General features: G+C 46.1%; 1 protein-coding gene across 5 annotated transcripts; it reads right to left on the reverse strand.

Moving 5' to 3' along the window:
• Positions 1 to 842: 842 nt before the first annotated feature.
• On the reverse strand, positions 843 to 27,734 carry LOC144372096 (nephrocystin-1-like). 5 transcript variants are annotated; one of them, XM_078035513.1, is made up of 13 exons: positions 27,540 to 27,734; positions 26,804 to 27,298; positions 26,534 to 26,708; positions 25,114 to 25,263; positions 19,877 to 19,950; positions 18,100 to 18,205; positions 16,793 to 16,875; positions 14,542 to 14,700; positions 13,332 to 13,431; positions 7,653 to 7,818; positions 4,652 to 4,865; positions 2,562 to 2,684; positions 843 to 1,917 (listed from the first exon to the last, which is right to left on the reverse strand). In XM_078035513.1, exons 2-11 carry the CDS (start codon positions 26,920 to 26,922, stop codon positions 4,756 to 4,758), a joined length of 1,242 nt encoding a protein of 413 aa, XP_077891639.1. In that variant the 5' UTR covers positions 26,923 to 27,298; positions 27,540 to 27,734; the 3' UTR covers positions 843 to 1,917; positions 2,562 to 2,684; positions 4,652 to 4,755. The 5 variants fall into 5 exon arrangements, 4 of the variants coding, with proteins under 4 accessions (XP_077891639.1, XP_077891640.1, XP_077891641.1 ...); XM_078035514.1 differs by having other exon boundaries at positions 25,114 to 25,242; positions 27,540 to 27,727; XR_013432149.1 differs by lacking the exon at positions 7,653 to 7,818 and having other exon boundaries at positions 14,196 to 14,700; positions 17,931 to 18,205; positions 25,114 to 25,242; positions 27,540 to 27,721.

A 27,734-nucleotide genomic window follows, 5' to 3' on the forward strand; every position in this document is an offset into this window, starting at 1 on the left:
CACTATATGCAGAGACAGCAGATGCCCTCATGTGGTCAGGCTGCTGTGCTTCTCAGAGCCCCAAGATGTTCCACAGGTGTGGAGGTGGGGAACCCACGTGCCAGCCCAGGCTGCTCCTGAGCACCTCTACCTGGATTCGAAGCACGTGACTCTGCATCAGAGTCATCACATCAATGTATCCAGGCCCCCCACCCCAAAAGTTCTCTCAGAGACACTGAAGTTCAACTGGCTCTGGATTTGACCTTTTCTCTGGGATTCTGGGGGCCCATTAATTAGGAGGTCACAACAATTCTCAGCACACAGGCTGAGCCTACTGAGATCCCAGGAGTATCCAGGCATTGCTTCTATTTATAGTCCATCATGACCCACGACACTGTGGACACGTATTGCACTCACTAAAGAAACCACCAGGCCCAGGGCCTTCGTGCCACTGGCCTGCAGAGATCTGGAGGAGCAGGCAACCTATAGGCTGCATGGAACCAAAGACCCTAGATCCTGAGATCTGAGCTGGACACACAGGTCATGTGCACACAGTCACCACTGTCACTGAGAGTGCAATTGAAACACCCGCAGAGTTAGCAGTGGACCTGGTATGCCCACGAGTGAGGGTGATCTGCATTTCTTGAAAATGATCGTGTCCAGAGAAAGGCAAATTTTGTAGGATTTCACTTATCTCAGATTCTCAATTATCAGGTTCATAAAAAGTAAATACCATGTTCTTTTCCTAGGCCTCAAGGGCACTAGAATTCAGCATTGATGGCAAGAGTATGTCCACATGAGTTCTGGAGATGCATGGTGGTGACGCCTATACACCAACATGAACATGCTTAAAACCACTCAACTGTGTACTCCAAAATGGTTTAATTACAAAACGGATGTTTGGTGTCAATTACCACAATGTAAACACTTGGGAGACTGCTGATTGACTTATCTTAGCATAGTTTGTGTTGTATTGGCACTGGGTAATTCATAGCACAGATTTTATTTCTCAAACTTGGGAGGCTGGAAGACCAAGACCGGGGGCCAACTTGTAAGAACGTTCTTGTTGTGTCCTCCTGGGCAAGCAGGTGAAAGAGGGACAAGGGCTGATTTGAGAAGCCCTTTCCCAGATAAGGAGAATCCATGGCCTAAGCACGTCTTCAAGTTCCCACCCACTAACACTTTATAATGCAGAGACAGCATAGAATGACAGCCCATGCTCCCCAGAACATCCCAACTTTTGGCATGAGTCCATTTCTGCAACATTTCACAAGTCATGATTTTGGATAAGACAAGAGTTAAGCTGAACACATGGGGAGTGGGCTCCCTTCTCGTCTGCTGCTTGCAGTGTTGCAGGTGGCCTTACAAGCCATCACTGAGGTTCTGCACAACAGCTCCGACTGCCCCCCATCACATCCCCATGAGGCTGACTCACACACAAGTCCTGAACACTCCCAAGCCCAGAAACCAGAAATGTTACAAGAAATCCAAGGGAGATTTGTTCAAAGTCAGCCCAAAACACCAGTCCACACAGGCTCAAGTCTCTTACAAAAGTGCCCGAGTATTTGCATTTAAACCCTGCATATCTTCTTCCTGTAGCACTTCCATTATCTCCAGATGACTTCTGACACCTAATACAATGAAAGGGCAGTGTGATTCTCTGTAACACTGTAAGATCCAGGAAACAATGAGGAGAGAAGTATCTGTCCAGAGAGACACAACTCCTTTCCTAATAGTTTGGATTTCCAGCTGGTGGGGATCATGGATGCAGAAGAATGGGTGCAGGGCCAACTGCACTTTCTTGCTTTGCATTGAGGGGAGGAAACACTGCAGCCAGAATGAGGGCTTCTAGGAGCTGATATCCTTCAATTCAACATCTGGACACATCTGACCTTCAGGCTGGAAGACTTTCTAGCAGGGGATCCAAGGACTTGCCTACTGTGGAAGGAATCCAAAAGAATAACTTACTTTAAAGGACATCAAAGAGGTTCAGGAGGGAGGGAGCCAACCCAATTGTCTAGACCACTTTTAGAGGTCAGGGGGTGGGTTCCAATGCAAAACACCGCAGTCCCATGGAGAATTCTGCAGTGTGTTGGTGATTAAGGAGAATGTGTGAATCCAGGGGTCACTAGGTCCTCTCAGCCATAAGGAGGGAACCTGCCATAAAGGAACTAGCACAAGGGTGCGAGGAATGCTCACTGGGGGGAGATCTGAAGGAAGGAAAGTGTACTCATTAGAAAAGTGTGCCCTGAAAATTCTTAGCCAGCCAAAAGTCGTGCGAACTTGTGTGGAAAAAGAGTCTTTGCACAGTGATGAAGCTAAGAGCTCACATGATGGAACACGGCATCAACTGGGACCAAATCCAATTTTTGATATTCTTGTAGGAAGAGGAGAGTCTGGACCCAGAGACCAGGGAGACTTGGGGATACAGCCTAAGTGAGGATGGAGTCAGGAGGGGATGCCCATATGGGAACCACAGATCGTGGGCAGCAGTAGGAGAGTGGGAAGGGCTGGGAGAGTTGGGGGGACAGTCCCCTTGAAACTTGGGAGGGGTTATGGAACTGGGACAGCCCAACACCTACTGTGATGAGCCTCTGGAGCTCAACGGAAGACACATCCTCTGTTGTCGGCCACCCAGTTGACAGAGTTTGGTTGCAGCAGCCTAGGACCCAGCTGAAGGTCTGAGTTGGCCATGCAGGTTGGATCTGGACCACAGACACCCTCATCAGAGACTGTAGGGTCTCAGCTCTGAGGCAAGACAAGCACCAAGTCAGGCCAGGTGGGGAAACGGCGAGGCACACACTCTGGGGGCTGGTGCCTGTGTTACTGGGAGCACTTCTGATCCCAATTCCCTGATCTGCTGCCAACACAGGCTACAGAGGAGGGTACAGGGACACAGACCACGGATCTGCCCCACTCAGTGGGCCCAGGCCAACACCACACCCAGCAGCCTCGTGCCATACCCAGTGAGTCTCGAAGCGGCCCCCTCTTCCCATCCTGAGACCTCTTCCCTTCCTCATGTGCCACTAGCTCCCTACTGTCTCTGGCAATATCTACTCTGTGAGATGACAACATCCATGGGTACTGCTCTCTCATCCCAGGACAGTGTGGTCCCACACACCCTGGTGAAATGGGCCGCCTGGAAGCTGGACCTGGAGGTTGTTGAGGCTGAATGGCAGGTATGGTCCTCTGGCACTTTATTATTTAAGTTAAAAACACAAAAACAAAAACAAAAAACGGGTCTTGGTGCTCAAAAACGTTTGATTTGCATATTCTCATCCCCTAACCCCAATATTTTCATTATTTCCTCACATATGAAATCTTACTAGGAGAAAGTTAATTTCGTATTATACAAAGTTGATTGAAATAACATTGGTATAAATAATCAATCACCATACTTTCAATTTTTGTTCCGCTTTCCTCTTAGAAACCACATGGATACAAGAGAACAGAGGACAGACTCATGGAAATGCTTGAAATGACAAGAAGCTCCCACTCAAGCTCAGCATTTAGTCCTGGACAGTGTAAGACCAGGCCACTTTGACATCTGTTCCAAAGAGTCTACCAGACAGAATCCTCTGACTGATCCCTGACTGAGCCATAGGAACTGGCTAGAAAAGCCTTGACATCCTCAATACATTCTTCACTTCAGAATACTTGACAACCATTGATATCCATCTCTCGTTACCTTGTTCCCCAGCCAACCATTCTTCAACAAATTCAAAGGAGCAACTCATGCAAGCACACAGAGAGAGGTGTTCACTACACACATCCATGTGTGAAAAAGACAACTGGTATTTCTTGTTTGGGCTAATTCAAATGAAATCCCTTCTGCATGACCTCCACAAACCAAAGGAAAATATTTGTGAAATTCCCACATAGAAGAGAAGATACACTTGCCAAGGAGGCAGTGCCAAGAATTTTGACACTCCAAATGTAGAGTGTGTGTTTAGGAAGCAGTCACAGTTTCCATGAGAGAGTCCCATGAAATCAATTGGGAAGATCCATGCTCTAGCCCTACCATGCACGTGATGTGACTTGAAAGAGTCATTTAGTCTTAGTAACCATCATCACTAACCACTAAGTCAATGAATAAAGGTCCTCAGGTGTCAAGCGACAAAATGTGGGATGAGCATGGATGAGGATGGGTGGGAGAATCCTCCCCCTCTAACACAATTAGGGAAGGATGTGCTGCCCTCAAGTGGCTGGGGGACCTGGAATCCTGCCACAGAGGGGGATTCCAAACCTCACATCCCCTGACCCAGGCCAGAAGACCAGGTAGAGTCCAAGGACCCTGAGGTGGCCCAATGGCAATAAAGGTCAAAAGGAACTAGGGATCTGCCTGGACCCTCAATCCCCTACTCTGAGCAGGGCTGCATGACGAGGCCAGAGGCCATCCACAGCAATCTGCCTTTATAGGAAAACAGGGACTGCAGGCTGCCTCTGGCTCACTGAATCAGGGTGGTATTTTCATAAAGCAAGACCACTTCCTCACATTTGACCAGCAGCTCATGCGCTGACAGCACAATGGCTGGCTTGACTCAGGCCCTGAGAAATAAAATAGAAAATTCATAGCAAACACATCTTTAGCTCTTCCACATCATCAAGGGGTGAGATTCATTTCCATCAACAAAGGGGTCTGAAATGGTGTCTAAACATGCTGGGGACTCACCTCTGTGTGAAACTCTTCAGGAAAAAGGGGATCAAATCTCATGAAGCAACTCTTCTCCCTTCTAGCCCATGGGCAATGCAAGGAACCTGCATGATACCAGAGGCTCACTTCTCTCTTCTGATGTCTTCTGGAAATGAATCATTAATGCTTCCTTCAAGGTGAAGCAGAAGCCTGCATTCCCAGCTGCACAGAAGTGTCTGAGGGCACTGTCTCCCTTAAAACCCAAGAAGAAAAACAGGTCATTAAAGAGGCATATGGATTAGAGTACATGTTCAATGATCCATCCTCCCTGGAGCCTTCCACACGCCCATCTTCCACATTCACAGAGCAATGCTTGGCCATTCTCAAAGACCAGGAGACCATGATGCTCATCACCAGGAAGTCATTAAAGGACTCGAACAGAGCAGCATGGTTTGCAGAAGGTGGCACACCAAGGATCTTCAGCTCTGCTGCTACAACACAAGACCTTAACTTCAGTATTGACGTTCTGCCACCTACCAAGTATGATATTAGTGTCAAGCACAACATGCAGACATGCAAGTAGCAGGTGACACCCCACATCCATTTACAGAAGTGGGCAACATCTGCATTGGAACAAGAAAGTATCTTATCCTTACTGATAAAAATCATAAGAAACAAAGAATAAAATGGATGCAAGATTTCTCATTTCACTATTACGTAGCTGTTGGAATTCCCTATTAAAAAAATACTTCCTCCAAAATAAAAAGTATCTCAGACATGTGTCAACTATTCAATGGATGACATTTTAAAACTATGGCCTTTACTTAATATTTATGTATGCTATAGCCCTGCCTAATGCTCTTTGAGAAAGGAGCACATAGAATTGGATCTTTGAAAACCTCACATTTGCTGATAAATATTACTGCTTATGTCAGGCATGGTGAAGTGAAAAGTGGGACTTTGGATGCTCAAAGAACACAATGTTGTGGGATTGGTGTCCCTGATTGATAGACAGTATGTGGTTTCTATGAAAGCCAGTGAGGGAGCAGGAGTAAGGAAGCTCATTGAACAGATGACCTCAGGGGATACTGGCAAGTAGGCCAAATTGAAGAACATGTTCCAGCTAATAATGGTATTTGGGCTCCTGAGCCCAGACTGGTTGTTAAAAAAGGTGCAGACAGGCAGTGTTCATGTACAAAATGTCTACCATTTAAAGGTGGGTAATTTAAATGGCATCTAGTTACACATCTGAAAAAATGGTCTGCCAACTTATGAATTTCATTTTAACAACAACAAGAAAAAAAAACCAGACAATTGTGGGAGGCCATCCTCGCACGTGATTTGACTTACTTCCCTGGCTGGGTGAGAGGCGCTCAAACATAGTTGTGTCAGAGCCATTCCCCACCCTTTCCCAGGTCCGAGGGCTTGTCCATGCAGAGGTGTGCCTGGCCACTGACCTGAAGACCCAATCGTTGCCCTTGACCTTGGGATGCTGCCCTCCTTAACATTCACTGGATGGGATTTTCCCTTGAATTTTTTATTCCCCAATAAAAGCTTACTCCCTGCATGCTCTCCCTCTCTCCCTAGTCTCTTGTGTAAACCTCGCCACCACATTAGGTGGCTAGAAGTGGGAGCTAGAAGAAGCCGTCTCAGAGCTGTGTGAAAGGTAATGAGAGTCTTGTGTCTTTAATTTAAAACTCACTAGCAATTTCTTATGAACTGAACCTTCTTTCATGAAGCTCGAGCTGGTCGCAAGGCAGAAACAATGAGACATATAAAGATAAAACCTTGTCTTCACCAGGACGCCTAGAAATAGGTTTTATTTGGCTCATGCAAATAGCTTTCAATAGAAATTCTGATTTCTGAATGAACCCATTTAATTTTATAATGCACAGATCACAAGGCTTTCTTTACAGAATATTCTCTTCTTCCTCTTAAAGCCTCACATAGAAAATGTCTCATAGGACATCTGAGGGGAATGACCCAAAGGATGAGAGAATGGCTGGAACCGTTCTCAAATGTGCCCATATAGCCTAAAGTGTAAAGGCATCTAATTGTTATCTAAAACAATTATGAACCTATTTGATCCATTATTAATAAATATCACCACTTTATCACTTGAAGCAAATCACAGAAAATTGGAAACAGATGATCATTGGCTTTGATACCTTTACTTCCATTTCATTACCCAGAGATGATCAACTCTATACTTCAAATGATGCAAATTTATTACAGAATGCCTAAGATCCTGAGGATTTATTTTGGCTCAGCCCATGGTATTGCTTCATTATTTTATTATTTTGTAAGTAATAAAATGTAACTTCATGTTGGATAATATATTCAAGTCATGAAAATATCATCCAACATCATTCTTCCCATTAGCCCAATTTCTCTGCATGCTCACTTACTCTTTAGGAATTTTACTAATTATTTGAAGGTTCTAGAGGACCTGTTAGACTCGTAATGGACAAACAATCCAACATACTCCAGGGTATGTAAGGGTGCCATAAGAAAATAAGGTCAGCCTACAGCAATGGGCAGCTGCCTGCCCCAGGGTGGGAGGAGCCCTGGCCATGGCACCAGGGCTGCTGGGCAGCAGAAGCCTCCACAGCCCTGCAGGGAGCCTGGAGCACAGCTCTGCAGAACCATGCCTAGCCCTGGACAGATGCACATGAGTTCCCATCACAGGCTAGAGTGACAGTCCCAGGTGCATGCCTGTCATGCCAGCCACCAGGGAGGCTGAGGAAGAGGAACCTTCGAGGTCAGCCTTGGCAACTTGACCCCGTGGCAGAGGGGAAAAAGTTTACAGGGGTCTCTGAGGGTGTAGCTCAGGTAGGTCACTTGCCTAACAGGCTCAAGGACCTGAGTTCAATCCCCAGAACCACACATATACCAAAAAGTGACCTTGGAACATGGTTTAAAATGATGGGTCAGGTACACAGAAGGAACAGGAGAGGGTTTTAAAAGGGAGGACTTAAAACAAAATCCACAGGTGCGACAGGAAAACAAAAGGACACAGAGTCAGTGAGACCTGAAATACCTGGGCGGGTCTGTCTTTTAACCCGCCTCCTGCCCCAGGTCACACTGGGCTCCTCCATTGGCCCTCCCCTCTCCAGGGGGCCTGCGGATAGATCAGGCCACCTCTTCTCCTCTGAGGTCCAAGGCGCAGGCCACACTGCTGAGGCCACCGCATCCTGAACAGGACCCTGCAAATCAAAACCCACCAGCTCCGCTGAGGAAAGCCCTTAGGTGAGAACCAGGACAGCGGGGTCGGGCGGTGGGCGCTGTGGGGATCGCCCTGGGCTCCAGGGGACAGGCAACCCGGGGCCGAGGTTCCAGGGCGGCGTCAGAGTCCTCCTGGGGTCCCAACCTCCTGTGGGCGTCTAGAATTGGCTGCTCCGGGCCAGCTCACCTTCTCCGCTCCTGGATCCCGGGTGCTGGACCCACCACACCCTGAGCTGCAGCCCCGCCTCCAGGGCACTACTTCCGGGCTCCTCCCACACCAAGCTGTGGGGGACCAGGCTCCAAGTTCCCGCCCTGGCATAGGCCCCGCCCCCGTCTCCCTGGGGAAGGTGGGGCCCTTGGAGCCCTGCCAGAGGAGCTGTCACCTCAGCTGGTGAGCTAAGGCAGAACAGCAACTAACTAGAGTCCTCACCTGTCCCCAGCTTCCTAGGAGTGAGGCCTGTGGCTGCAAAAACGAGATCCAACTATATGCTTTCCTATAAGAGACTCACTTTTACACTCAGAAGTTATAAAAGAAATCTTAATTTTATAAATTAATCCTCTATCTTAATTAACTCCAGAGTTTTAGAACAATTATCCTAGGGGCCACATTCAGGCTTCCAGCTGGCTGGAAGGAAATGGTGATCCTGACCCTGGGCTGGCCTGAGCGAGGGGATCACCGTTCCTGAGCTTCCTGGGAACTGGAGCAGCACCTTGCCCACTGTCCAGAAGCATCAAGGCATGGTGCAGGCCAGTTTCCCCCACTTCCAGGTGGGAGCAGCCTCAGCCCTCTTTGAAGCCACTCAGGTTCCCATGTCTACTCCTGACCTAGGAGCCGAAGACTGGCAGCCTCAGTGCCCCATGTGCACCCAGCAGTCATGCTGCGACTCCAGAGACTGTTCTGCCCCAGGCCCCCATGGCCTGTGTTCCAGCTGCTGCTGAGTAACAGTGGTCGCTGTGCTGCGCAGGGGAAGGCTGAGCCCTCCTTCCTTCCTTCCTTCTCACCCCTCCTTTGCTGTTTGCTGCCCACCTCCCTGTTCATCTGTCTGGCAGGCTGGGCACTCCCACAGTGGGCACGCCTTTCCTTCTGGCACCTTCCCACTCCATGAGGCAATGCTGCTTACCTGTTTTTTGGTTTTTTTTTTAAATTCCTTTAGAGAAACCTCCTGATTTTTCCAAACCTAAGATGGCCAGAAAGTTCTGTGTCACCAAAGGTTACCTGAGTTGAAGAAGTAAGAACATATCCTCTTGACCTCACACGGGGACCAGCAGTCTCTGGTGGCAGAGGTGCTGTGATTGGGGTGAATGGGCCTCAGGTAGGCCATATCCTATTTATTTTTAGCAATAATATAACAGCATTAAAAGAGAGGAAAAGAATGCATCAAGGAGAGTAACTAAGAATATAGTAGGGACAAAGAGCATGAGAAGAAGATTAACATTAAACAGGGATGAGAGGTGGGAGGGAAAGGGAGAGAGAAGGGAAATTGCATGGAAATGGAAGGAGACCCTCAGGGTTATACAAAATTACATACAAGAGGAAGTGAGGGGAAAGGGAAAAATAATACAAGGGGGAGAAATGAATTACAGTAGAGGGGGTAGAGAGAGGAGAGGGGAGGGGAGGGGAGGGGAGGGGGGATAGTAGAGGATAGGAAAGGCAGCAGAATACAACAGACACGAGTATGGCAATATGTAAATCAATGGAAGTGTAACTGATGTGATTCTGCAATCTGTATACGGGGTAAAAATGGGAGTTCATAACCCACTTGAATCAAAGTGTGAAATATGATATATCAAGAACAATGTAATGTTTTGAACAACCAACAATAAAAATAAAAAAAAGAAAAAAGAATGCATCAAAAAGGCAAAGGGAAGTCCATTTCTAGCACCGCCACACACACGTGCACGTAGCTTCCTTCTACAGGCCAGCGCTTCTTGGTGCTCAAAACTCAGAGTTAAAATTCGGAGCTTCCCCTCCCCTAAGGGGCTGAGAACCTGATCACTGCAAATTGAACCCTTTGTACAAGAGCTCCAGAACGAGAGAGGTAATTCCTATTTAACCCTGAGAGAAGGCTAAACAATATAGAGCACTAAGTTAGATCTAAAACAGCTCCAGAGTCAGAAAGCCAAGCCTTGGGGAGCCTGAGACACCTGTGTGCTCCCTGCCATGATGACAGCGCCCCCTAGCCTGTCCCAGCCCAGCCAGCTCGCTGAACAGTCTGCTGGGCCCCTGTGCAGGACCCTGGAGCTCTCTCCAGGGAGCAGGGGTCTGCCCAGCTTCATCCGCATTTTCAAGGTCTCTTGACACCCACAGGCTACACTCATGTAAGGCTGTGGGCTGGGGCAGCTAGGGCCCTAGGGGACAAAAGGCTCTGAGACAAATACTGGGCTTCCTGCTCTTGGCGCTGCTGCTCCACTGTTCTGTGCTCGCTGGCGTCCTGGAAAGACCCCTGGGAGCAGAGACATGGCTGAGCCAAGGTGGAGCAGGTAGGCAGGGCAGGTGGGGCTGGAGGTGGATGCTCCTTGGAAAGAGAGGAGAGGGCTGCAGGTGCCACACTCGCTCCCTTCTCTCTGTAGGTAGCAGGATGGGTGGCGAGGATGCCCAGTTGGGTCAGTCCTGCCTTTGCCCCTCCAGGTGCTCAGGCAGGGCAGCAACATCCTAAAGTTCACATCTGGCCCCTGACCTTGACCTATGTACACCGCAGCCCATGGTCCACGGCTTTGGAAAGGCCTAGGGCCTCTGGTTTCACTGCCATGGCCTGCTGTCGGTGAGCCAGCCTGTCCCTGGGTCACAACAGCAGGGTGCACAAACCCACCCTTAGCATCACCAGGGGCGCACACGGCAGGATCCCGCCATGTGCAGAGGCAATGCCAGGACAGCCCAAGTCTGGGTAAGTGGCAGGGGAGGCAGCAGCAGGGCTCCTGAGAGGCATGCTCTGATACCAAAGGTCTGGGTGCCCGTGTGCACTACACTCAAGCGAGAGCCTCAGTCCCTGAGGTTGGGGACAAGGACCCAGGGCCCTTCTTAGTAAGCCAACACACAGAAGAGTGCTCCTAGTTTCATCCACCCCCTGCACCACAGTCAAACCTGACCTTGAGATGGTGAAGGGGCTTAAAAGCTAGTATCTGGAGCCACAGAAACTGCCGGAAGCGCTGTGCTGACAGTTCAGCGGGGGTGCCCTGGGCTCCCGGAGGAGCGGCTGGCAGCAGCAGCAAGAGGGAGAACTAGGCCCCATGGGTCCGGCTGGCCCCTGACAAAGACCGCTACTGTGCTGCTTCTCCTCACACTGGGAAAAAAACACAATTTTCTGAGAAAAGATTTGCCAAAAAAAGGGCCACGAATATCCAGGAAAAGAAAAAAGAGGCGGGGCAGGTAAGGAGAGATTAATCCCCAGGAGCACGTTATTAACAGTTACTGAAAGACTCAACACCCGTGTGTGATGACAAGCACCTGTCAGCTCTGGAGAAGGAACAGGGGATATTTAAAGCAAGGCCCTGACCCAGGGGCAGAAGCCACCACTCAGTCTGCTTCCCCTGCTGCTCCCCAACCTGCATCAGGCTCACCGTCTCCTGTCCCCTGTGTGACCTGGAGGAAGGCCCTCTCATCCCTCCAATCGGTTAACATCTGTTTTAAATTCCTCAGTCCTCTTCATTTGAACAAATTTCAGGAAATGGCAGCATGTATCTACCTGGTGTGCACTGCCATTTATTTGGATATAAAATAATTAGGATATAGATAATTATAGCCAACACCACTGTGTTTCTGTATAGCCAGGGACTATAAATATGGACTAAGTGTTTTATATACTTGCTTTCAATTAAACCTCATTATAGCTGGAGGGAATTGACATTGCTATTATCCCCATTTTAAAGAGGCAGCTACTGAAACCCCGAGAGAAGGTTACATGACTACAGGGGATCCAGTGAGAACTGGAAGCTCTGGGATCTCCCCAGGAAAAGGCAAATGAAACCATGGTGATAAACTGCTGTTCACTTTTTAAACTGGTCTAAACAGAAAAATCATACCACATGCTGCCAAGAACACGGAATCACTGAAACCCGTGCACAGAGAGGGGGAGAGGGTCAATGGCACAGGCATTCAGGGAAGCAGCCAGACCAACACCAGATGTAACAACAAACCCTCTGCTAGGCAGTCCTACTTGAGATGTAGGTAGCCTCACATCCACACACGCAGAAACGTGTATGCAAATATTTAGAGCAGGTTTATTTATAGTTACCCAAACCTAGAAAAACCCAAATGACCACCAACTAGAGGATGATAAACACATGGTGGCATGTCCATCAAATGCAGCAGTAACCATTTAGAATGAACAGGAACAAATCACTAACAAAGGCAACAGCGTGGACGAGCCTCAGATGTATGATGGTCCAAGACGCCAGACTCAGAGGCTGCAGGCCGCAGGCCACATGAGTCCACCTACGGCATCTGGGAAAGGCCAAAGTGCTGGGGAAAAAAACTGAGGAGTGCTTCCCCAAGTCCAGAGCTGGGAGCTGACAACAGAGGGACACAAAAGAACCTTTGAGAGCAAAGGGAATATTCTTTGGATTGTGGTGATTGTCACGTGATCGGTACATTTGTCAAAACTCCAGGAACTGCAACCCCCAAATCATAAATTTTACTGCATGCAAGTAAAACCTAAATAAACCTAAGATTAAAAAAAAAAAAAAAGTTCATACTGTAGTAACTTGGCCACATCAGTGTTTATAGCAGCTCAATTCACAGTAGCCAAGCTACGGAACCAACCTAGGTGCCCTTCAACAGATGAATGGATGAAGAAAATGTGGTATCTATACACACAAGAGAGCATTATTTAGCCTAAAGAAGAAGGAAACTATAGCATTTGCCAATAAATGGATGGAACTGGAGATTATCATGCTAAGTGAAATATGCTAGTCAGTCCCCAAAAACCAAAGGCCAAATGTTCTCTCTGATATGCAGATGCTAAAGCACAATAAGGGGAGGGGAGGGAAGAAGAAAAGTTCATTGGATTAGACAAAGAGTGTGAGGGGGAGGGAGAGGGGCTGGAAATAGGAAAGACAGCAGAATGAGTGGGACGTCACTTTCCTGTGTTCACATATGAACCCACGACCAGTGGAACTCCACACTATGTACAACCACAAGAATGGGAAGTCGCACACCATGTATGTAGGATATGTCAAAATACATTCTCCTGTCCTATAAAACCAAAAAGAACAAGTAAAAAAAGATTTCCCTGAAGATAGGCCCAGGCATTGGTAAGTCTCATTTGTTCAAAAGTAGCTGAAGGATTTATTACCAAGTCTGTCACTTGAGCTTAGTGTTAAAGAAGAGTAAATGATGCTAAGCTTTATTATTTTTCTATTTCTCTTCTGCTCTTTGGCAAAAATAATTAATTAGGTAAAAAGTAAATGACAAGAGACAGCCAAGCAGGGGGGACCCAAGGCAGATGCGACCTGGGGCCGAGTGCCCCGCGGTCACTGCCCGGGAAGCGGGACGCACCTGAGCATGCTCCATGACCTTTGGGTGAGAGACCTCAGTTTCACCAGGAGTTGAGGCTGCCTCCGCATGGTCATCATCTGCTGGAAAACACTGCCTTGCGCTGTCAAACAGAAACAGACCCACAGCTGTCAGCGCTCGGAACGGGTAAGACTATTTGTTAAGACTATTAAGTGACAGGTCAGCACAACTGGTGGTTATAGCAGGCAGGAGGCGCCCACATCCCTCCGGCTGTCAGAAGAGACCTGGCGGTGACAGACACCTGCGGCCTCCCTACAGCACCCCTGGCCACTAGGGCAGATGGCCGCAGCAGCACGCAGGGAAAGGGGGAAGGGCACATGCGGCCCCAGGAAGAAGCACCTACACCCCAAACCCCAACTCCTTCCTGTTCCAAGGAGGAGAGAGCCTGCCACTGGGGCAGCAGCCAGGGTTGGTGTCCTGGACAGGAGGGGAGGGCTGAGGCGTGCGAGGGGGCTCCAGCCGTCAGCCCACAGCTTCCCGAGGGAGGGCCCATCTGTGCTGCCCTCCACTCCCTTCCCTGGTGTCCCCTGGCCAACAGACATACTGACGGGTGCTCCATCTTCCTGGAGGGTGAGGTGGCATGCATGTCACGATTTCAATGCCTACACGCCCTGACCCTGAAATGGGCCATCTCTGAGGAAGCCGGCTTCACTCTGTACCTGCCACAGCATCAGCTCAGCGTTCAGCGACAGAACTAACGCAGGGCCCCATTTCTCACGATTTTCAACATTATAGTCTTACATGTGCTACCAAAATAACAATCACTGAGATAAAAATGACTAAGATCACATCACCAAATGGCACATCTTAAAACATGGGAATCCAAGTAGAAACTGTCATGCTTACTGGAATATGGCTGCCTTCTCTGAAGCCTCTGCCATTTGTTTCATCTTTAAGGAAAAGGAGGTGCCACGGTTTGGATCTGAGGTGTTCCCCAAAGGCCCACAAATTAAAGGCCTGGTCACCAGCCTGTGGCACTGAGGGAGAAGGTGTGGGACCTTTAAGAGATGGGGCCTTATGGGAGGAGGCTAGGACACTGGTCAGTTGAAGATACTGGACCCCAACCCTTCCTCTGAGTCCTGGCAACCATGAGATGAACAGGCCTCCTCTGCCATGTGCTCCCACCTTGATGTCACAGGCTCAAAGAAACGGCCAAGCAATCATGGACGGAAACCCGTGAAGCAAAATAAACCTCTTTCTTCTGAAGTTGATTATCTCAGGTACGTTGTCACAGTGACGGAAAGCTGACAGAAGGCAGCGCACCACTGCAGTACCTCTTCTGGACACAGAAGGGTCCACTTCAACACCTTTTTCATAAGGAGTGCCACCATTCAAGAAGAGCTCGTAAGTTCTGTGAAAGAATAACATACTATGATGGCTGCGCATGGCGGGCATTCCGTAGACACCTGAACCAGAAGTGAAACATTTTTAGCACAAATGTATTCATTCTAATTATGTCTCATTGATGGATGAGAATGACAGTGTTGACCCTTCCATGGGGTGTCATCTCAGCAAAGAGACTCTGTCCCAAGCATCAACACAGGAAATGTACTTATATGAAAATGAGAAAGATTTCTGTTATTAAGATGGGCCTGAGGCTGTAGCTCAGTGGTAGAGCACTTGCCTTGCACACGTGAGGCACTGGGTTCGGTCCTCAGCACCACATAAAAATAAACAAATAAAAATAAAGATGTTTTGACTTGAATGACTTGTTAATAGCAAGTAATTACTGTTTTTAAATGTGTTGAATCAATATTTGAAATTAACCCATTATGAATTTATATGATTTTTAAAATAAAACAGTAACATAGATCATTGTAAAATGTTGGAATGGGGGCTGGGGTTGTGGCTTGGAGGTAGAACACTTTGCGTAGCATGCGTGAGGCACTGGGTTCGATCCTCAGCACCACATAAAATAAAAAATGAAAATATTGTGTCTACCGATAACTAGAAAATAAATATTTAAGAAAAATGTTGGAATGGCATAGACAGGACACGTAAAAAGTGAAAAATTCCTCTGTCCTTCCCCCTACTTCAGTAAGTCTCCTGCCCTGACTGTCACCCACCCTGTGACTCCCTGTGCCTCACAATACACATCAGAATGCTTCCCTATCGACCGAGCTCCACCTTCTAGGAAATAACTGGGACCTCACTTTGCCAAGGTGGAATTTTGGATGTTTCCTTATTTTTTTCTTCTAAGTATAAGTGAAAACCCTGAACATATTTTTTAAAGAATCATAAGAAACTTGAGTTTCTGTATTCACTCCTGATAATGGGGCGCCCCTCCTGCTCCGGCTAGGATGAAATTAGAAACTAGGGTTCAGTGGTAAGGAGGCTGTGCAGGGCATGTTATCCAAGTTAATCCTCACCAGGAGCTTGTGGGGTAGGAATTATTTCCGCAGATTAAAGGTGGGGGGAATTTGGACACTATGGCGCATACCTCCTGTTATACAGGCAGTGTGGGACCCAGCACCCTGAGTTTCCGTAATGACAAATTTAGAATCTTGATCACCATCCTCCCTACTGCTTGTCCATCTGTAGCCCTCTGTGAATGTCCTGTTTATATCCTAGACTTAGATCTTTATTTTCCCCATTTAAAAATTCAGATGAGCTGGGTGAGGAGGCACATGCCTATGATCCCAGTGACTTGGGAGGCTGAGGCAGATGGATCACAAGTCAAAGACAGCCTCAGTAACTTAGTGAGGTCCTAACTAACTCAGCGAGACTCTGTCTCAAAATAACAAATAAAAAGGACTGGAGATGTGGCTCAGTGGTTAAGCACCCCTGGGTTCAATCACTGGAACCAATAAATAAATAAATACAAATTCAGATGATCTTTTACTTATTAGTTTTCAAGGGCTCTTTTTACGTTAGGGCTAACAACATTCCAACTTTGTGGTATGCATGAGGATATTTGCTTCTAGCTTGCACTGTGCTTTTAAAGTTTAAATTTGCTTACAGGAGGGCTGGGGCTGAGGTAGAGCACTTGCCTAGCAAGTGCGGGGCCCTGGGTTCAGTCCTCAATACCACATAAAAATAAATAAATAAAGGTATTGTGTCCAACTACAACTAAAAAATAAATATTAAAAAAACTGCTATAATTTCAATGTCCTACACAGATTCACAGAGGACCTGGGGACCCTGGACTTAGCTTTTGCACTGTTTTCAGCATGGTGGAATGTGCCAGTACTTCAGGGAACAGTCCCAGCAGGCAGACAGTGCAAGCATATTCTAGAACATGTCCTATGTGTCCTTCTCCCTCTCTGGGGGAGGGTGTGTGTGTGTTGCTTTCATACACTACTTTATACAACACTAAAATCAACATTAAAAGCCCTCGCCCCAAAAGCTGTTGACATGCCAACAGAACAAACCTGAGTTCCTTGATCCTAAAAAAAGAACTTCTACAAAATCACACAACTGCTAGGAATTCGCAGAGCACTTACTTTGCTGGTATTGGAACGCCACTGGCATCGAAGATCCTGAGAAACACCCAGCTGCAACTCAACTCTCCTCTCTCACCCGTTGACTAGGAAATAAAACAAGTCTGAGAAACAACATCTGAACAAGTCAAAATTATAAGCACATGCAAGCCCCTGAAAGGAACAAGGCCAGTATCCCCGCTTAGGGCTAAGCAGTTCTGCCCCAGAAAATCAAATGAAATGTGGTGGGTCCCACGGTACAGCAGAGGTGGCACTTTAAGTGATGCTCACCTTTTGTCAAAATTTCCCTTGAAAATCCCTGAAACTGTTGATGTGCCAACAGGTGCCTCAGGAGCTGAGCACTTCCTGTGGCATCACCCAGAGGCACATGGGTGCTCCTGAATCAGCAAGCTCTGTCTCCCTGCAGTGGACTGTGGGGATTCAGCATGCAAAGGCCTTGACACCTGGAAGTCTGCCCCACTGTCCACTGCCAGAGGCCACTGGGCCTGGCTCCGGGCTGCTCCTCTCCTCGCTCTGACTCATCTGCGACTCCCCTGGGTTTACTTGTCCTAAAGAAACCCGGGATGATGCAGTACACAGGGTATCTGTGGTGGCTCTGGGCTACGAGGGGCCGGGTTCGTATACTGCATTCAGATGCTGCTAGGGGGTGGGAGTTGGAGGGCTGCTAGCATGGCCACGCCTCGGCTCCAGCAGTTCACATGACACCATGCTTCTGGTGTTCCCTGCACAGAACCGCCACTTGGCCAGGTCTCTCAATAAGAATTGCTGACTGCAGGGCCAGGTGCACTGGGTCCTGGGGTTGAAGTGCCATGGTGCTTCTGATCACTTTCTGAAAACCCCTTCTGTTCTGAATTTCCATTCTTTAGGAGCTCTGGCATTCACTGGTGCTACACATGTAAGCAGGTCCTGTTCATCTTAAATGCCACTGAGAAAGCAGCACTGCATAAGAATCATGAGCACTGCCAGCTCGTTCCACCAGAGATGAAAATCCCACCTAGGGAAACCCTCCAGGACTTCACTCACAGACACACACACTCCAGCACTCCTTTTTTTTTGGGGGGGGGAACTGATCCCAGGGGTGCTTCACCACTGAGCCACATCCCCATCCCTTTGAATTTTTTATTTAGAGACAGGGTCTCACTAAGTTGCTTAGGTCCTCTCAAAGTTGCTGAGGCTGGCTTTGAACTTGCCATCTTCCTGCTCAGCCTCCTGAGTCGCTGAAATCACAGGCCTGAACCATGGCACCCAGCCTGCCAATTCCCTTTTAACTGGTATATTATAAAGTGACATTTATCTTGCGTCTGACATACATTGCGAAGAAATTCCAAGTTCAAATAATATTCCCAGGTCTGGAGATGAAGAATTGGACCTGATAAAACAGTCGCCATGGAGCAAGCATGGCAAGAAGCCAGTGACCTGGAACGATAAAGAAACATGGGTTACTGACCACAGTGCACAGTGGGAAGGGACGTTCTGCCCCATCCAAGGCACAAGGCTTGTGCCTCTGCATTACCACAAAGGTCTCTTAAGGAAAGTTAAGAGCAGACGGACTGACCCATCCACACCACTGACTTGGTAAACACACTCAGCTCCCTTGTTGAGGGAAACACCTTTCTCTTCACTTACTTTTCTCCGAGCAGGGCTAACATACAACCTGTGCAGCAAACCACCCCAAGGTGCTCAAGGCCCACTTGGCATATGCTGTAAGGTTTTTATGCCAATCGCTGTTCATTTTAAACAGAATTGAGTGGCTGGGCACACATGTCTGCTGGGCTTTCCTGATGCCTGCCTGGAACAGGCCCCCTCCCCTTGGGCTCCTCCCACCCCTCTCCCTACACAGCATCCATCCCCCCCTTCTTGCCTATAAAACCCTACCCCGTCTTTGAGGTCTAGTTTTCTTTTACAAAACCTCCTGAGGCTCAAGGGCTAGAATTAACTTCCCTCTCCTCTGTGTTTCCCAAAGTGCTTGGAGACCCATATCCTCACAGCCTGCCTGATCAGAGTAATCCATAGCGCCCGCCCCACAGGGCCACTCTAAGGATTGAATAAACCAGGGACCCAAGGGCCTGTGCATGGCTAGAGCATCCTAAGTAGAGAGCATTCTTATTATTTGCACCTGTGTTTCTTCCCCACTGACATACAAGTAAACCCTCATGCACTAGGAAGAAGTGGGCACGTAACGGATACCTCAGTTCATTCAGGAAGGTGACAAGCACTTTGTTATTCCTCCCAAAGCTCACCTTTATATCCTGAGAAAGCATGACACACAGCTGTGCATCACAGAACTGTGAAATGACAGACCCAAAGATATGTGGTGTCTCTCCCTGGAGGCAGGGAGGTCAGGAGGTCAGGAGGCCACGCTCACTTTCAGGCATTGTGCTGTAGTCAAGCAAGGATGCCTGCGGCACCCAGCAAGCTGCGGGCCTCACTCACAGCCAGTGCCCTCTCAAGGAACCCCCATTTGTGTTAAGATCTTTATTAGGAGAAGGGTAATTAGGGTGCAGTAACAAAGGGAGTTAGTTGAGGGAGGGAAGTAAACACTCAAGTAATGAAACCTGGGGGTGGAAGTAGGTGAACTACAGACAATTTGTATTATTAAAAGAACAGAGAGACATCTTGGATTCACTAGCATCCATCCCTGCGAGACTGACTCAGTGGTAGAAACCTTAACCTCATCCCAGTTCTGACAGTCCAGAGTGTACTGGTTCCCTAGGAGGCACCTTTCATTTCATCAGAGGAAAACACAACTGTCATTAGTGCAGTTGTAAGACTCCATTTCTGAAAAACACTTCACTTCCTAAATTTTATCTTCTTGTCTGCATTTTTCATCAAATGGGCATTTCCTAAAATTGAAATCCAATGAATAGGATGATTCATTGGAATTATAACCTTGGTGAGTCAGAAACACAAATAACTTTAATCAAAGTCCTCCTAGAACAGTAAAGAATCTAAGGGTTCACATGTGGCTCCATGTGCTCTGTGCTGAATGTGATGCTTCCACCTAAGACCTCGTCTTAGGTCTTAACTGCTGGTCGCCTAGGAGGAAAGCAGGGTGTTTCCTGTTCTGCTACTCAGCACATTTCTTACCTGGGGAGAAAGGTCCAGGTTTTGGGCTTTTTGGGTTGCCACGTGGCCCTCACAGTGTGAATGTTGCTCAGGACCTGAAAGATTTTCTGATTTCAGATCAGGCTGTAGGAAGTTCTTTGAAACATCACCCTCTTAGTCCCAGATAATTACCAGTGGCTATATTGGTCAGGGCAGAGGGAGAGGAGGGGCTTCCATTTTTTATTTCATGCAGTTCTGTAAGATCTGGGTTTCTTTCTTCATCCAATATAGTATGCATCTAACTTTTCAAACAGTGAAAACAATGGTCCCAATACTTATTAATAAAACAATGAAGGAGCTGATAAAATAGATTCACATTTGTGCCCTTGTGACAGTAATAAACCACATCAAGTGAATACTCAATATCTGAGATATGCTTACTAGAAGAGGAAGTGACACTTTAGGTAGAAACCTCAGAAGCCTAGAGGATTAAAACAGAAGATCTAACACTTGTGTCATCAGAGTCCCAGAGGAGAGGAGTTTAAAAGGTACTGTAGGAAATAATGGCTGAAAAATCCCCAATTTCAGCCAAAGACAGAAACCGACAGATTTAAGAAGCTGAGCAAATTCCAAACAGGGGAGATCCAAAAGGATTTGTGCCAGGTACACCACACTTCTAAAGTAAACAGGAAAAAAAAATACACTGAAGGTAGCAAGAGAGAAAAACAGCCAGGTTAAGCCAGGGGAATGACTCAGATGGCAGTGGGTGTCTCGGCAGAAACCAGAGGCCAGGAAGAGGTGGCACCACGGTGTTTAAGTGGTAGATGAAAAGAACTGTCAATCCAGAGTCCCACATCTAGTGGAAAGGTCCTTTAGGACGGAAGGGAGACAGATACTCAGATAAAGCTAGTTTAAGAGAATCTGTCACCCTGAAGGGATGGTTAAAGGACACTCTCTGTACAGAAGAGACAAGCTAAAGAAGCAATCTTGGAACATCAGGAAGGAGATCAATGGGAACAGTAAAGATCTGATTAAATACTACTAATTTCTCAGTTGATGGTTAAAGCAAAAATTGTAAGACTGGATGATGTGGTTTCAGTGTATGGAGAGGAAATGTGCAAGTCAGTTGTGAGTGAATGAGGACAAAGAGAATTAGAGAGAGGGACAGTCTCTGCCTCTCTCCAACCAGAACGCTGCCTGTGGTCACTGTGATTAGCTGGGTGTATAAAATGACACCTACAGCAAGCACCCAGGAAGCCACCCAGAGAGACCACTCAACACCACGGATAATTCAGAATGGAGTTCTAAGAAACGAATAAGCCACATGCAAGAAGGAGGAAAGAGAACAGAGGACAACAGGGAGAGAGAACAAAGCCGGGCTCCCTTCCAGCCCTAGAAAATAAAACAAAAAAGAAAAGCAGGCAGCAGACCTAGAGGCTTGAGGCTCCCCCCAACGCTGAAGGTGTGGGTGCACCTGCCCTGCGAGGACGGTGGGTGCTGGGAGGGCGTCCTGGATTGGTACTGCCCAGGCTCGACAACAGAGCTTTCCTTTGTAATAGGCTAGATTTGTTAAAGAAGCCTTCAAAGAGCAAATAATGCAATTTTCTAACTATTAAATGTGATGCAAAACTTCTCGATTTCGAACTCTGATAAAAATTAATTTCATAAATGAACTTCTAGGATCTGGATATAAAATGAATCCCATATTTTCTGTTATTAAAGTGAAATTCTAGTTTTTGTTTTCGGTTCTCACGTGAGAACAGGAGAGTACAGCAGGTCCTCTCTTCTTGGTCACTGCTGACACCTCCTGGCGCGTTTGCGGTGGTGCTTTTGTGCACAGTAGCCCTGTGGTCACCCTTACTCCAAGTTCAGGTGGAAGAAAACCACCAGGGCAGCGCCACACGCAGTCCTCCCCGAGGCCTCCCTACCTGTGTGCGTGTGACCATGGTCTATCCAGGGGTGGATGTCTGAGACCTACTGCCCGCTCCACACCTGCTCTCCCTCCACCCTCCACACTCAGCCCACCACCAATCCCGTTGATTCCCGCCTCCTGCATCTCCCCCGACCTGATCTCCACCCAAGCTGTAATCGTCATCACTCTTTTGGTTGCACTTATTATGCTCCATGTGTTGTTCTCCATGCTTTACTTATAATAATCCAGTTTGCTCACATTGATCCCAGGAGGTACAAGAGGAGGAGCCTGAGAGCAAGGTCAAGGTCCCATGTTGTGCAAATGCCAGCGCCAGGGGCAATCCTAAGCAAGCTGGATCCAGATTTTTGCTTCTTCAAGATGATGCCTATTGTCCTCTGCCTGCCATGCCAGGGCCCTGCCCCCAGTGGTCCACTTGAGTCCCCTCTGGCTGCCCTCTCCTCCCTTTAACTTACCTTTTCTATTTATTCTTCGGAGAGGAGCCAGAGATCTTTCTAGAACATGAATCTCATCATGTCACCTCCTTCAGTGCCCTCTGCTGTTTTTAGGACAGACGCGCACTGCTTCTCACACTGCCTGCCTTCCAGACACTCCCTGTCAGGATTCCACACTGGCGGCCACCCTGCTCCCCCTGGAGTCCCCTCCCCAGAGGGCCTCTGCCTGCACATCCCACGGAGTCCTGGGGCTCCTCAGCTCAGGGGGTGAGGCTGTGAGGAGCTCTTCTGCGGCTCCCACCCACTCTGGGAACCCCTCTAACTAGGCTTTAGCTGACATCTACCAGACTGTCTGTTTCACTTCCACTTTGTGATTAGTACAAAATATTTTCTAATTTCCCTTTGACTCATTGATTATTTAGAAATCTGTTAATTTCCAAGCATTTGAAGACTTTGCCCACGGATCTTTCTGTTACTGATATCTAGCTTAATCTCATGTGCTCAAAGGCCATACGATACCTGGCTCTCAACTCTATTTTAGACTTGTTGGGGTTTATTTTCTGACCCAGGTCCACCTGTGTAGACTGGTGGATATTCCACATGCACTTACAACATGCTTCTTACTGTTTAGAGGTGAAGTGCTGCTCAATACTGATCCTACCTAGTTTGTCAATAGGTTAATCAATTCCTAATATCCTTTCTCATCTTCTGTCTGCTTGTTCTATATTCCTAAGAGAACAGTAGTGAAGTTTCCAATTATAATGGTGGCTTTTCCCATTTCTTTTTTCAGTTCCATCAATTTTTAGGTCATGTGTTTTGAAGCTCTAACATGGGGTGACTGGGTATGTATCTACTTTGTTTGACATTTTTTTTTTTAATGCACTGGGAGTTGAACCCAGGGCCTTGCAGATGCCAGGCAAGCACTCAACAACAGAGCCACTTTCCCAGCCGGACATTAATATCTTGAATAGTGAACCCTCCTCCCTTTAACTTACCTTTTCTATTTAAGGTGGGCTTCTTGTATGGAGCATCTAAGTGGGTCTCTCACTGTAACTCTTACATTCCCCTAATAATGTATTACATGTTAGGTATATTTTTATATGCCTATTGGTTTCTCATGTTTTCTTTTTTGAAGGGCCTGTTCAAGTTTTTGCTCATTTAAAAAACTGAGTTATCTTTTTATTTCTTAGCATCCATGACTTGTTCTTAATCTTAGACTAAAAAAAAAAAATTCTACATTTCACTGTCAATGAGAGAAATTCAGGTTTTTCTTGTTCTTTATAAATTTGAGGAAGTTCCCACCTGTTCCTAGTTTGTAGGGGATTTCTTAAAACTCGTGAATGGGCACTGGAATTTGTCAATGTTTTTTCTTTGTTTATTGAGATGTTCACATGATTTTTTCTTGTCTACTAATATGATGAAATAACATTACAATTTCGCATGTCCAATGCTGGATGCACAGGTGTGTACATCTGAACATGGGGAGAAATTCCAGCTGGTCGTGACCTACTGTCCTTTCTATAAATTGCTAGATCCAACTTGAGAATGTTGTTTAGGATTTTAGTTTCTATATCCATGAAGGATACTGGTCTTGTAATGTCATCGTTTGGTGTCATGTTTTTCCTAGATTTAGGAAATACGTTAGGGAATGTTTTCTCCTATTCTTTGGAAGAGTTTGCATAAGATGGGTATTATTTCTTCCTTAAATGTTTGCGGGAAGTCACTAGAGTGAAGCCATAAGGACTTGGATTTTTCATTGTAGGAATTTTTTTAATTGAAGTTGTAATTTCTTTAAAACAGAAATTCAAATTTTCTATTTCTTCTTATGTCAGTTTCAGTAAATTATGGTTTTTTATAAAATTATCTATTTCATCAATGTTGTCAGATTTACTGGCATACAATTCCTTATAATATCCCTTATTGTCCTCAGTGTCTGCAGGATCAGTAATGATGTTTCTATTTCAATGGGAGATATTGATAATTTGTTTTTTGTTTTGTTTTTTTAATTTTGTACCAGGGATTGAACTCAACCACTGAGCTACATCCCCAGCCCTATTTTTTTTTTTTTTTTTTTTTTTAGAGACAGGGTCTCACTGTATGGTTTAGCACCTCACTGTTGCTGAGGCTGGCTTTGAACTTGCGATTCTCCTATCTCAGCCTCCAGAGCTGCTGGGATTACAGGTGTGCATGTGCCACCTCGCCCAGCTTTCTTTCACTCTTTTTAGTCAGTCTTTCTGGGCATCTTTCAATTTTATTAACCTCTTCAAAGAATCAACCTTCATCTCCATTGATTTTCTCTTCTGTCCATCTGTTTTCTATTTCATTAATTTCTACTCTTTGTTATTTCCTTTTTTCTACATTCTTAGGTTTAACTCACTCTTCAATTTCTAGTCTCTTAAGTTCCCAGCTTAGATCACTGATTTTAAACCTTCCCTCTTTCTAGTATATGCAATTAAAGCTACGGATTTCTACCTAAGCACCACTTAAGCTACATCTCATGAAAGATACATTATTTTTTTAGAAGTCATTCAGACTATCATTTGGTATTAGGTAAAAAATGGTCTTTTAGGAATCAGGGAAGAGCTGAGCAGAAAAGGATTCCAGAGATGGCGATGCTCCATATCTTGCCTGGGGAGCTGGATATACATTGCATTTTCAAAAATGCAATGCTCTATACTTAGACCTGAACTGTACACAACACTAGAAGACAGGTACCAGTCCCTCTCATAAGTGAAGAAATCTAAGGCCCAGATGGGTTAACTGTGTGTGTACCAACATCACACACTGAAGAACCAGGGTTAACCCACTGCGGTACCACACACTCACACACACAGTGCACTCCACATTTAATGTGTGGTACCACACAAGGGCTTCTCCATCATCCTGTGTGAGATGGTTCAACTCAGTGAGCTTACCTTACTGCCATCATACAGACAGAGGCAAACATGTCTGCTGAGCACCTGGATGCTCGTTCCTGGGAGAGGAATCATCTTACAGCTCCACAGGGTGAGGATCAAGGAAACACGACTTGGCCTTGACTTAATCTGAAAGAAAAACATAAAAACCTATTATTAGTGGTACAAATCCATTTCCAAAGCATCATTTGTAAAATACAGCTTAAGAAGATATACATAGAATACAAAAAGGAAAACTTTTACATGGATATACATACACAGAGTTTCAATAGTCTGTTCAAAATCAAACCCAGTTATTTCAGGTAAATATATTTGAAATATTTGCATTTTTTTCTTAACTACTTAAAAACTTCAATGAAAGACTACTAGTACTAGCAGGTAAAATATATGACCTGACCCTCGAATCACTGTATTCTAGTCTCCAGGTCCATTCCCATACGATGTGAGGAATTGTAAAGAGTTACCCTAGCATGACAACCAAGATACCTGGCATTAATGTCACACAGCTACCTCCTCTTTGGCTCTTAGATGCTTTGACATAGAATGTCATGTTTGGTCTGACTGTTCAAATCTATTTCACAGATAAAGGTCAGATTGTGAATACATAAACTGGCATTCTGTATTTTTATTTTTAAAGAACAGCTTCAACCAGCTAAACTTTACATTCTGCTTTATGATCACAAGCCTTTTCATTTAAATAATTTATATTGTTGCAAAAGATAAGATAATATCAATAATCTGTCACCTTTTTATTTAAGTAATGAGAGCTGGGTTTTTAGTTCCCGGGCACAAGTTCACGGCATTAACTGTGATCTGCTCAAGCACTGGTGCACCAAGCAGCCCCTCTGCCCAATCGCAATACAGCACCTCCTACTAAGGTGCCAGTTGATGCTCAGGGTGAGAGGATTAGGGGCACCAAGTTCTGCACCCCCCTTCCTACCACCCCGGCCAACACTGAGGGGTAAAGTCAAGGTAAATGGGAAGAGAGTGACATACTCTAATGCAGTTTATATCTGTTACAGGCACATATAAAGTAGAATTGGCAGACTTTCGTTCTGAAGGGTTCACAGATCATTAAATACCTTTCCTAGGGTCAAACTCAGAACATATCTGCTTTCCTTCTTGTGAATAATAAGAAAAGTGTACTCTTCAGGAACAGAATTTCATCCCTCCCTTCCCCTGAGCCTTAAGTCCCATCTCTCCTTTACTACCTTCTCTCCTTTTGAATGCTACAGAGTCAACCCAGGACCTCATGCTTACTGGGCAAGTGCCCTACTTCTAAGCCACGTTCCTGGCCCCCATCTCTTCTTCAACTGTGTCCAAGAGACCAGTTCAAACTAACAAGATTCCAAATTCATTTGGAAAATCTGGTAGGTACAACAGAGGAAAATTTTCCAAACCTCTTACTTTAGGTCCGTACCTGGTAGTTCCATGGTTTGTTACTGAGCATCTCAGTACACTGGAAGCCAGATGTTTGACATTTTGCTGTAAGGGCAGTTCCTTTTGGAAAAAGTTCCATATCTATACTCTGACCCAGGTCAATAAGTGCCAAACCAGTAGACAAATCGCCATCTTCATCGTTCTGTTCCAAAAACCTAGATTAAATACAATTCAGGACAGGAAATGAGCACAAATGACAAAGGGCTGCTAGATGTTCAGGAAAGAACCCTGTTCAGAGGTCCACACTTGCCTGTTTCCCAGTATGAAATTGTCTGGCTTAATGTCTCCGTGAATGATCTCACAGCTGTGGACGTGTTCAATCATGTAGAGCATCCTGATAGCGAAAGAGATGACGAGAGCCTGGGGCATCACTTTTTTGGGGGTATTTTTGTAGAGGTTAATGGCATTCTAGAAACAATGCAAATGGTATCCTGAGTTGGATGAGGATTAATGAAATTTCAAGTCAAGGACTTTGCCCCTGTTTAGCACTCCAACTAAAGCTCTAACCAGAAAATATATGGGTAAGGCACAAACCAGAAATGCACTTAAATTCATATCCATATTATAAAAACAGAACACTTTCTAATAGTGTCCCATAGCTGTAGAGATCTCCTACCAAGATGCTCCCATTCTGGAATAAGTGGGCAAAATAGAATTTGATAAACATGTGGTGCACAGCTGGCTTTAGTCTCTCCATCAGCTGGGTACCAATGTAGAATTTCCAGAGGTTGGCAGACTTCTAGACCTACAAGCAAAACCAGGTACGTGTTATTTATATCCAGAGTCACATTCTGGAAAATAGTATCCTAATAAGGGACATGAGAAAGCAATGACATTATGATTTGTTCTGCAGAAAGCAATTCCAGATCCTCATAGTATTGTTTTATTTCTTAATTGCTCAATAAAAACATCACTGTCTTAAAGGAAAAAAAAAAGAGGCTGAAAATCATTTCTCTACAGTTCAAAAATGTATTTGCACCATTTACCTTTAGGACACATTTCTGTTTATTTTTGGTCTCATTCACATCTCCCTGGGTAGCTTCATAGACTTAGGCGAAGGCCCCTTCTCCAACAAGGTGATTGACGTAGACCAGTGAAGAACCTGGGAAGAGATAAATGTGTCAAAATGACAAATGGGCTCAAAATATTAAGGACTTTATCCAAATGAAGAATTTGTAAAA

The sequence above is a fragment of the Ictidomys tridecemlineatus genome, chromosome Y, assembly GCF_052094955.1.
Source record: "Ictidomys tridecemlineatus isolate mIctTri1 chromosome Y, mIctTri1.hap1, whole genome shotgun sequence".
NCBI lineage: Eukaryota > Metazoa > Chordata > Mammalia > Rodentia > Sciuridae > Ictidomys > Ictidomys tridecemlineatus.